The 12,451-nt window shown below is 38.4% G+C and overlaps 1 protein-coding gene across 1 annotated transcript in view; it reads left to right on the top strand.

Moving 5' to 3' along the window:
• LOC105004483 (aminopeptidase Q) overlaps positions 1–12,451 on the top strand; it is a 129,198-nt gene that overhangs the window by 82,123 nt on the left and 34,624 nt on the right. Inside the window, exons 10-11 of the mRNA XM_010862104.1 lie at positions 6,092–6,246; positions 7,524–7,637. Of these exons, the coding sequence (XP_010860406.1) occupies positions 6,092–6,246; positions 7,524–7,637 (269 nt within the window). The remainder of the gene's footprint in view (positions 1–6,091; positions 6,247–7,523; positions 7,638–12,451) is intronic.

A 12,451-nucleotide genomic window follows, 5' to 3' on the forward strand; every position in this document is an offset into this window, starting at 1 on the left:
CCAGGGCTGATCTCCTTCAGAATGGACTGGTTGGATCTCCTTGCAGTCCAAGGGACTCTCAAGAGTCTTCTCCAACACCACAGTTCAAAAGCATCAATTCTTTGGCGTTCAGCCTTCTTCACACTCCAACTCTTACATCCATACATGACCACAGGAAAAACCATAGCCTTGACTAGACGGACCTTTGTTGGCAAAGTAATGTCTCTGCTTTTGAATATGCTATCTGGGTTGGTCATAACTTTCCTTCCAAGGAGTAAGCGTCTTTTAATTTCATGGCTGCAGTCACCATCTGCAGTGATTTTGGAGGCCAAAAATATAAAGTCTGATACTGTTCCCACTGTTTCCCCATCTATTTCCCATGAAGTGATGGGACCGGATGCCATGATCTTCGTTTTCTGAATGTTGAGCTTTAAGCCAACTTTTTCACTCTCCACTTTCACTTTCATCAAGAGGCTTTTGAGTTCCTCTTCACTTTCTGCCATAAGGGTGGTGTCATCTGCCTATCTGAGGTTATTGATATTTCTCCCGGCAATCTTGATTCCAGTTTGTGTTTCTTCCAGTCCAGCGTTCCTCATGATGTACTCTGCATATAAGTTAAATAAGCAGGGTGACAATACATAGCCTTGACATACTCCTTTTCCTATTTGGAACCAGTCTGTTGTTCCATGTCCAGTTGGAACTGTTGCTTCCTGACCTGAATACAGATTTCTCAAGAGGCAGGTCAGGTGATCTGGTTCCCATCTCTTTCAGAATTTTCCACAGTTTATTGTGATCCATGCAGTCAAAGGCTTTGGCATAGTCAATAAAGCAGAAATAGATGTTTTTCTGGAACTCTCTTGCTTTTTCGATGATCCAGCAGATGTTGGCAATTTGATCTCTGGTTTCTCTGCCTTTTCTAAAACCAGCTTAAACATTAGGAAGTTCACGGTTCACATATTGCTGAAGCCTGGCTTGGAGAATTTTGAGCATTACTTTACTAGCGTGTGAGATGAGTGCAATTGTGCAGTAGTTGAGCATTCTTTGGCATTGCCTTTCTTTGGGATTGGAATGAAAATTGACCTTTTCCAGTCCTGTGGCCACTGCTGAGTTTTCCAAATTTGCTGGCATATTGAGTGCAGAACTTTCACAACATCATCTTTCAGGATTTGAATAGCTCAACTGGAATTCCATCACCTCCACTAGCTTTGTTCGTAGTGATGCTTTCTAAGGCCCACTTGACTTCACATTCCAGGATGTCTGGCTCTAGGTCAGTGATCACACCATCATGATTATCTGGGTCGTGAAGATCTTTTTTGTACAGTTCTTCTGTGTATTCTTGCCACCTCTTCTTAATTTCTTCTGCTTCTGTTAGGTCCATACCATTTCTGTCCTTTATCGAGCCGATCTTTGCATGAAATGTTCCTTTGATATCTCTAATTTTCTTGAAGAGATCTCTAGTCTTTCCCATTCTGTTGTTTTCCTCTATTTCTTTGCATTGATCGCTGAGGAAGGCTTTCTTATCTCTTCTTGCTATTCTTTGGAACTCTGCATTCAGATGCTTATATCTTTCCTTTTCTCCTTTGCTTTTCGCTTCTCTTCTTTTCACAGCTATTTGTAAGGCCGCCCCAGACAGCCATTTTGCGTTTTTGCATTTCTTTTCCATGGAGATGGTCTTGATCCCTGTCTCCTGTACAATGTCACGAACCTCATTCCATAGTTCATCAGGCACTCTATCTATCAGATCTAGGCCCTTAAATCTATTTCTCACTTCCACTGTATAATCATCAGGGATTTGATTTAGGTCATACCTGAATGGTCTAGTGGTTTTCCCTACTTTCTTCAATTTAAGTCTGAATTTGGTAATAAGGAGTTCATGATTTGAGCCACAGTCAGCTCCTGGTCTTATTTTTGTTGACTGTATAGAGCTTCTCCATCTTTGGCTGCCAAGAATATAATCAATCTGATTTTGGTGTTGACCATCTGGTGATGTCCATGTGTAGAGTCTTCTCTTATAAAACTCAAGTTGTCTATAAATCATAAAGTGGTGACATAATTACCATAATTAGTGAGACTCTACTGAGTAAATGAAAATCACCTACTACTTTTCTAGGTGCTCTCTGAATGCAGAAGCAGTAGATGGTAGAGGCTCTGTTCAGGTAGCTGAGTTCGGCAGATAGCATCTACATGTTAAAGACAGAAGCAAACAAATTGCGAAGGAGGAGACAGCACTGACTCATAAAGTCAGCATGAAGTCTCAGCAGAAAGAGGACTGTGTGGCAGAAACCAACATAGTATTGTAAAGCAATTGTCCTTCAATTACAAATACGTAAATTTTAAAGAAACAGTTAAACAAAAAAGAAAGGACAGTAAGTGGTAATGGGAGTAGCCCAAATATATAAAGAACACCTACAGATAAATAAGAAAAATACAATAGGAAAAAAACAAGTAAAAGATATATGAATAGATGTTATACAGAAAAGGAAACACATGTGGCTAACAAACTTTTGAAGAAATATTTAACCTCATTAAGCAGTCTGAGAAATGAGTACCCAAGATCACAGTGACAACCTATTCAGTTGTCAAAGAGTAGACATTCTCACAAATACAAGTGTTAGAAAGTGACACTGTTGAAAGGAGTATCAGTTGTTACAACTTAAAAACCTGTTTGTTGTCTTACAATGTTCATCATCAGAATACCTTAAAACCCAGAAATTCCATTCCTAGATATATCTTCAAGAGGAATTTGAGCACATACATGCCAGAAGACATGTGCAAGAATGTTTGAAGCTACACTTTTCATACTAGTGTCAAACCCAAAGCAGCCAAAGTGGTCACTGATAGAATGGATATGGGTCATTCACACGATGGAAAACTATCCAGTAGAATGGGAAACCCAGACTGAGGCAACTAAGTATGTCAAAAGATAATGGAGCATTACCTGTTGAGGATATGTAATGACCTGAATGTTTCTTACTATACACTGTCAGCTTCAACCAAGTGTAAACTCAACTAAATTACTGAGCGTAGCATAGCGAAAGCATTCATGAGGTAAATGTAACATGGACTATAGCGATGATATTTCTTTCACTAGCAAAGGAAAATTTCAAAACTTGTATCGTTCTAGTGTTAGAAGTAACAAATGATCACACTGTAAAAAATTTGGAAAGATAGGGAAAGCACAAAAAAGAGAAGCAAAATCGCTTGGAATGCTGCCATGCAGAGATGACCGTGGGTAACATTTTGATGTCTAGTTCTTTGTCTCAATTTCCATCTTTCTCTGTATTTGCTTCTTTGTTTTTAACAAAAATGACACCATGGAATTGATATTGTTCTTTGATTAAAAAAAATTAACAATATAAAGCAATATGATCCAGGTAACCGTTCTTTTTTATTGTCATTTTAACTCATAGGCTGCCTACATATCAATTTGACAAAATAATTTATTTAATCTTCAGTGGTTGAAAATTTGGACTGATTTTTCCTTTCCTGAGGGGGAGGGGGCTGCTTTTAAAACATGAAAGAAAACATAAGGATGTGTTTACAAATATCCATGCTATTTGGCTTAGTAGAAATTGCAAAATTTGAAAGGTTAGGAACATTTTTAAAAGTTACGAAGCATTTTGCTGGACTGCTCCAGAAAAATTACCAGTTCACACCCTCATCAATAGGCTATGTGTCAGTTTTCCTATACCTAATTGTAAATTCTAGCCAATACTAATTATTACATTTGAAAATGTATTTCATACATTTGAAAGCTTGTTATATCATTGTTTTAATTGTTGCTTTTGATACTAATGAAGCTGAGAATTTTAAATAAGATTTTTGGGTGTTTGAATTATTTCTTTATTGAATTGTTCACGTTTTTCCTTTTTGATTCATCAAAGTTCTTTAAGTATTGAAAAAATATTTTCTAGTTGTGATATAGGCTGCAAATATTTACCCCAGTCTGTATTTTGCCTTTCAAATTTGTTTGTGGTGTTTTTTTGGTGCACTAAAATATTTAATTTTAAATAGACTTAATTTTTTAGAACAGTTTATGAAAAAAGTGTGCCCAGAGTGTGAAGAGTCCTCATATATCTCCTCTCCCTCCCCTTCCCCCCACCCCTAGTTTCTCCTCTTGTTAACATCGTACATTGGTGTGGATTTTTAAAAATTACAATTGATGAATCAGTACTGATACATTTTTATAACTAAAGTCCATAGCTTACATTAGGGTTCACTCTTTGTGGTGTTGTACAGTTCTGTGAATTTCAAAATGTATATAGTAACGAGGGCTTCCCCCGTGACTCAGCAGTAAAGAATCCTCTTGCAGTGCAGGAGACACAGGGGACATGGGTTTGTTTGATCCCTGGGTTGGGAAGATCCTCTGGAGGAGGGCGGCAACCCACTCCAGTGTTCTTACCTGAAGACTCCGTGGACAGAGGAGCCTGGTGGGCTACAGTCCAGTGGGTCACAAAGAGTCAGGCCTGATTGAAGTGACTGAGCGCATAGTAATGACATATGTCTACCGTCACAGTATCAGACGATAGTTTCACTGTCTTAAAAATCCCCTGTGCTCTACCTGCTCATCCCCTCTTTTCCCCCAATCCCTGACAGCCACTGATCTTTGTACTGTCTATATAATTTTGCCTTTTCCATAATGTTATGTACTAACTGGAATCATACCATGTGTAACTTTTTCTTTTTGGCTTCTTTCACTTAGTGGGCTTCCCTGGTGGCTCAGCTGGTAAAGAATCTGTCTGCAATGCAGGAGACCTGAATTTGACCCCTGGGTTGGGAAGATCACCTGAAAGAGGGCATGACAACTCACTCCAGTGTTCTTGCCTGGAGAATCCCCATGGACTATGAGGTTGCAAAGAGTCTGAGACGACTGAGCGACTTTCACTTTTCTTTCACTTAGTAACATTAAGTTTTATCCATGTCCTTTCATAACTTAATAGCTCATTTCTTTTTATCACTAAATAGTACTCTGTTGTATGGCTGTACTGAACTGAACTGAACTGAAGTCGCTCAGTCGTGTCCGACTCTTTGCAACCCCTATGGACTGTAGCCTACCAGGCTCCTCTGTCCATGGGATTTTCCAGCCAAGAGTACTGGAGTGGGTTGCCATTTCCAGTTTATTTATCCATTCACCTATTAAAAGACATCTTGATTATGTCCAAGTTTTGGCAGTTATGATTGAAGCTGCTATAAACATTCACGTGCGTGTTGCTGACTTCAGTTGTGAACTCATTTGGGTAAATCCTTAGGAGCTCAATTGCTAGACTGTATAGCCAACCTATGTTCAGCTTTATAAGAAACTGCCGAATTGTCTTCTGAAGTGGCTGTACCATTTTGCATTCTCACCAGCAACGGATGAGTGTTTTTATTGTTCCACATCTTCTCCAACATCGATGTTTTGTTTTGAACTGGTGTGTCATGGTATCTCGTTGTTTTAATTTGCAATTTCCTAATGACATGGAGAAGGCAATGGCACCCCACTCCAGTACTCTTGCCTGGAAAATCCCATGGACGGAGGAGCCTGGTGAGCTGCAGTCCATGGGGTCGCTGGGAGTTGGACACGACTGAGCAACTTCACTTTCACTTTTCACTTTCATGCATTGGAGAAGGAAATGGCAACCCACTCCAGTGTTCTTGCCCGGAGAATCCCAGGGACGGTGGAGCCTGGTGGGCTGCCGTCTCTGGGGTCGCACAGAGTCGGACACGACTGAAGCGACTTAGCAGCAGCAGTGACATATGGTGTTGAGCATATCTTCATCTGTTCATTTGCCATTTGTGTGTCTCTTTAGTGAAGTGTCTCTTTAGTGAACTATCTCTTTAGATCTTTTGCTAATTCTGTAAAGTTTTTCTCTTATTTTTGAGTTTCAAGTGTTCTTTGTATATTTTGGATATAGGTCCTTAATCAAAACTATTTAATTTTCATACAAAGCAATTTGTTTTCTGACTCTGTCTTCTCTATGTCTTTAATGCCTTTCTCCTGCCCCTTAAGTTATAGATATTCACTTGCATTTTATTTCAGTAATTTTATGATTTCATTTTGAGATGTTGTATCTGGAACTCTCAAACCTTTAGAAAGAGATGATTCATTTTCCCTCCATTTAAATCCACTTAGATATAATTGCTTTGCCTACTTTTGACAACCGTGCAATGGAAAACTGGGGACTCTTGATATTTGACGAGTCGTTATTGTTGCTGCAACCAAATGATAAACTAACAGAAAAAAAGATCATGATCTCCTATATTGTCTCCCACGAAATCGGACATCAGGCATGTGGTAAAATGTTCTTTCTTATTTCACACGAGAATATTCTCCAGCTTCTGTACCAAAAGCAGCAAAAACTCCTCAAACTATACCATACACCAAATTTTAAAAAATAACTTGAAAAGTGGTCCAGTGAGTGAAAACAAGGAAGGATCTATGTAATCAGATCCTGGGTGGATTTGAACTTTTGGTGATAGATCATGGTGATAAGAAATCTCAGAACAGTAGCAGGTCGTATATTCAAAGGGTAATTGTGTGCCACAAAGTTCTCTTCAGGAAAAGTAAACCAAGCAGACCTGTGATCATCTGCTTTTCATTCCATCTTAAAATAGAGATATTCAAAGGAGTCACTAGAAGATATCCCATTTCATCAGTAGATTGTCACAAACTTTTTTTTTTTTTGCAAGAAGTTACAAGTTAAAGGGTTATAGTCAATATACTAGTATCACTGAGGTGACAGTCACCTAAACTGTGAAATTATCTTCTTGTTATATGGACCCCTAAGAAGTTTTGGAGAGGAGTGATTTCCTGTGATTAAATTATACCCTGTTACACAGTCAACACATATTTTCACAAGTCTTGATCATCACTCACAGTGTCATTTTTTATTATAGCCTAAGTGACACATTGTTTTGGAAAATAGGGTGCTAACTATTAGTACATCACAGCTATTATAAGAATTTGGTTAAAAACCAGGGTGTGGATTTGTTGGTTTTGGAAATTATTGTGTTTATCTTTCCTGATTCTATTCATCATCATTTGACACTTTCCTTCTGTTAAGCTCAAACAGAAAATAATTATAACTGGACCACTTTGCAGAAACAAATACTTGAGTGATCCTTACATGGTGCAGATCAAATCATGTCCTTAAAACATAATCAACTGCTTACAGCAAAATTCTGATGTAGTCTGTTTAGAGTATGAGATGCTGTCATTCAGTAGGTGTTAAGTGAACATTCAGGCCTTCTACTTTGACTTAACTTTGGAGTAAAGTGGACAATTTAAGAAATGCTATTCTAGCTTACTTTATTTCTCAGCATCACAGTTTTAAAGCAAAAATTGCTTCCAGTAATTGGATGTGAAATTTTACAGAAAAAAACGAATGACTTCATGTTATTAATAAAACAACAACATGATTTTGGAGTCCTGTTTTCAAGTTTTATCACTGATAGCAAATTACATTTAATTTTGTCTTTGACCTTACATTTATTTAACATGTAATTACAATAAATATTACTTAAATTGAAGTTAAGATTGTTCTTTTCATCCCCAACTCCAAAAGTGGTTTGGAAACTTGGTTACCATGAATTGGTGGAATAATATCTGGCTCAATGAAGGTTTTGCATCTTATTTTGAATTTGGGATAATTAACCACTTCAATCCTAAACTCCCAATGGTAAGTATGTCTGTTAAATTAATTTATAATTTTTCTTCTAATTATAATAGTAGTTAATTTTCATTGTTGAAAGTGTGTAAAATACAGAAAAATATAGAGATAATAAATTATCTGTAATATCAGAGATGCTCAATGTTGTCTTTTTGATTTGTTTTCTTTTGTCAGGCTTTTATTATTGTAAATATTCCTAGAAGAGAAAATTACACAGAAATGTGTAATGCCCTTTCTGCTTCATACTATATCAAGAGCTTTTCCACAGGTCATTAGATCATCCTTGAAAATAAGATTTTTAACAGTTTCCTAGTATTTTATCATATAACTTTATAAGATGTGTCTATATGAATGTGTGTGTGTGTATATATATATAAAATATTTTCCCTACTGTTAGATTTTAGGTTATTTTCATTAATTTCTACCTAGACTGAATTTTAAAGCACTTGCAATCAGTAATCTACAACTTTAATAATAAGTAATATGCTATGTTATATTACCCATAATGTAGCTGATACTGCATATGATACTCATAGCTGACATTGTATCTGTTATAGCTGATAATCTTTTGCTATGTTGAGTAAATAGTAACATGGAAAATTAATTTATGTGTATGCAAATCTGAATTGAAAGTTATATTCCAATATTTTATTTAGAGTAGTTAGGTAATGCTTTCAGAATGGCATGATAAAGCTAAATTGATTTAAGTGTTTAAATGTTTAGATTTAATATGATCTTTTGACACAGACCTCATTTCTTCGCACCAAGTAAGGGTTTCTTTCTTCCTCTCTGTTCCTGCCTCCTGCCATCTCTCTGATGCTCAGAGCTGCTCTTTCTGCTGCTTTTTGCAGGTCTTTTTTTCCTCTCCCCTCCCAAGTGTTTCCAAGGCTCTACTTCTAGCCTCTTTTCTCCTCTCCATAACCTTGCTCATTAGAGTGTATTGACGTTTGACATGCTGATTTCCACTGGTCAGATCCTTACAGGCTAAATTTATTCACTTTGAAGGAGAATCTAAGATTGTTCTTTCTATTATTATGAAAGTGAAAGTGAAAGTCACTCATTCGTGTCCAACTCTTTGTGACCCCATAGACTATATAGTCTGCCAGGCTCCTCTGTCCATGGAATTCCCCACTCAAGAATACTGGAGTGGATTGCCATTTCCTTCTCCAGGGGATCTTCCCAAACCAGGGATCAAACCCGGGTCTCCCTCACTGCAGGCAGATTCTTTACTGTCTGAGCCATCAGGGAAGCCCATTAATATATTGGTTGTAAATTTTTCCCTCTTTTATGAAAGGAAGATGATAGTAAGTAGATGATACTTATCTTTTGTTTATTAAAAAGTTGGCAGAATAAAAAATTGACAGACCTCTGTTTGCCACACAGAAACTTTAAAAAAAAACTTGTTTTACCTATTTGTGAAATTGTAGCTTCTGAGGAGCACTGATGTAGCAGTCTTTTACTGCCCCAGTTCCATGCCACTTTGCAAGTTCAGTTCAGTCGCTCAGTCCCATCCAACTCTTTGCGACCCCATGAACCACAGCACGCCAGGCCTCCCTGTCCACCAACAACTCACAGAGTCCACTAAAACCCATGTCCGTCGAGTCAGTGATTGCCATCCAACCATCTAATCTTCTGTCGTCCCTTTCTCCTCCTGCCCTCAATCTTTCCCAGCATTGGGGTCTTTCCAAATGAGTCAGCTCTTTGCATCAGGTGGCTAAAGTATTGGAGTTTCAGCTTCAACATCAGTCCTTCCAGTGAACACCCAGGACTGATCTGCTTTAGGATGGACTGGTTGGATCTCCTTGCAGTCCAAGGGACTCTCAAGAGTCTTCTCCAACACCACAGTTCAAAAGCATCAATTCTTCAGCACTCAGACTTCTTTATAGTCCAATTCTCACATTCATACATGACCACTGGAAAAACCATAGCCTTGACTAGACAAACCTTTGTTGACGAAGTGATGTCTCTGCTTTTTTATTTTTAATTTTATTTTATTTTTAAACTTTACATAATTGTATTAGTTTTGCCAAATATCAAAATGAATCTGCCACAGGTATACATGTGTTCCCCATCCTGAACCCCCCTCCCTCCTCCCTCCCCATACCATCCCTCGGGGTCGTCCCAGTGCACTAGCCCCAAGCATCCAGTATGGTGCATTGAACCTGGACTGGCATCTCGTTTCATACATGATATTTTACATGTTTCAATGCCATTCTCCCAAATCTTCCCACCCTCTCCCTCTCCCATAGAGTCCATAAGACTGTTCTATACATCAGTGTCTCTTTTGCTGTCTCGTACACAGTCTGCTTTTGAATATGCTATCTAGGTTGGTCATAACTTTCCTTCCAAGGAGTAAGTGTCTTTTAATTTCATGGCTGCAATCACCATCTGCAGTGATTTTGGAGCCCCCCAAAATAAAGTCTGACACTGTTTCCACTGTTTCCCCATCTATTTGCCATGAAGTGATGGGACCAGATGCCATGATCTTTGTTTTCTGAATGTTGAGCTTTAAGCCAACTTTTTCACTCTCCTCTTTCACTTTCATCAAGAAGCTCTTTAGTTCTTCTTCACTTTCTACCATAAGGGTGATGTCATCTGCATATCTGAGGTTATTGATATTTCTCCTAGCAATCTTGATTCCAGCTTGTGCTTCCTCCAGCCCAGCATTTCTCATGATGTACCCTGCATATAAGTTAAATAAGCAGGGTGACAATATACAGCCTTGACGTACTCCTTTTCCTATTTGGACCCAGTCTGTTGTTCCATGTCCAGTTCTAACTGTTGCTTCCTGACCTGCATATAGGTTTCTCAAGAGGCAGGTCAGGTGGTCTGGTATTCCGTCTCTTTAAGAATTTTCCTCCTGCCCTTTGTGGACATCCTATAAAATGCCCACCATCACATAGTCCAGCCACGCTACAGTACCTCTGCTCTTCCTCCCCTGGGCTAGACATCATTATATAGATCTGCAGAATGAAGTACTGAAAGGTTAATTGACTTGGCCAAGGTCTTTTGCCTGGTTGAGGTGAAACTGTGATTACATTCCAGTGATCTGGGTCTAGGCTGAAGATGAGGATAATGATGATAATAAATATTAATAAATAATCAAAAATATTATTTAATGCTATTCACTGAGCACTTGGGACTCAACTGCCTGGTGGAGTGAGTCTTATACATATATCATCTTAATCCATCTTCAAAATAATCCTATGAGTATAGTTATTTTCTATCTTCTATTGAGGAAACTGAGGGTATAAGTATTAGGTAAGTCGTTCAAGATCTCACAGTTGTTAAAGGTCAGAGATGAGATTCAATCCGAGGTTTCTTTAGCTGCAAAGCCCATGTCTTTAACCCTAGGGAGAAAACTCCTGGTCGTGTCCTCATTCTCAAGGGGCTTATAGTGTGTGTGAGCGTGTTCATTATGACTCTTTTCATATATGTAAACTATATATATATAGTAAGTCTTAGTCCTTCCATATATGCTACACCTACAAAATTGTTTATATCTCTTTTATAAAGTAGCATCTACACGTGGTTAGTGTTGTCTGTAACTATTTTGAAAGCATTTGGTTATACCCCAAATTACCTCTGTGCTGAGAGTCAATATGGAAAGACATTCCAGTCCTTAAAACAATTAGATTCAACTGTATGTCCTTTATAGACTATACTATAAATATCAATCAGTTACCTTTTAATGCAACAAAAATGGCTAAGATATTATCATTTCTGGGAAACATTGATGAAAATATGTTACCAATGTTTTTGAAGCTAAGATGGTAAGATTATCCTCTCATACCATTTAGTTTTATTTCTTTTTATCATTGGTTCTTAATCACTGTTTTCTGAGTGTACATTTCTCAATCACTTGTAGAGCTGAGTGAACCATAACCCTTGCCAGAAGAGTATTGGATCTTGGAGCTTGAAAAAATTGCCATGAGCTTTGTTTTTGAAAAGCTTAAGGCTTTGTTTCAATGGTCTTTAAGAAATCAGAACTTTAGCTTCCTTTGAATCAGTTGTTAGATTGAAATTGAGTAAAGAGCATCACAGAAACATGCAGAAACAGATTTCCATTTTTTCTAATTCTGGTTTAAGTTCAGCTGAAAGTTATTAACATACAGGATGAATGGGTCATGATCAAGCATTCAGAACATTCCAATTGGTTTCTTGACCCGTGAAGCTCCAGCTCTAACATTGCTCAATTCAGTTCAGTCGCTCAGTCATGTCCGACTCTTTGCGACCCCATGAATCGCAGCACGCCAGGCCTCCCTGTCCATCACCAACTCCCAGAGTTCACCCAGACCCACGTCCATCGAGTCAGTGATGCCATCTAGCCATCTCATCCTCTGTCGTCCCCTTCTCTTCCTGCCCCCAATCCCTCCCAGCATCAGTCTTTTCCAATGAGTCAACTCTTCGCATGAGGTGGCCAAAGTACTGGAGTTTCAGCTTTAGCATCATTCCTTCCAAAGAAATCCCAGGGCTGAGCTCCTTTAGAATGGACTGGTTGGATCTCTTTGCCAGTCCAAGGGACTCTGAAGAGTCTTCTCCAACACCACAGTTCAAAAGCATCAATTCGTTCAGCACTCAGCCTTCTTCACAGTCCAACTCTCACATCCATACATGGACCACTGGAAAAACCATAGCCTTGACTAGACCAACGGGGCCAGGGATATGCTAAACATCTTACAGTGTTCAAGACAGGCACCTCCCAATTCCTAAAGCAGAGAATTACTCATTCTGAAACATTGGTGCCTAGGATTACCTAATGCTTTGTGTGGTATTTTGGTGGTTTTTAATTTGGGGGGTTTTACTGTTGTTTTTAGTCATTT

Source organism: Bison bison, unplaced genomic scaffold (genome assembly GCF_000754665.1).
Source record: "Bison bison bison isolate TAMUID 2011002044 unplaced genomic scaffold, Bison_UMD1.0 scf7180017864476, whole genome shotgun sequence".
Lineage (NCBI taxonomy): Eukaryota > Metazoa > Chordata > Mammalia > Artiodactyla > Bovidae > Bison > Bison bison.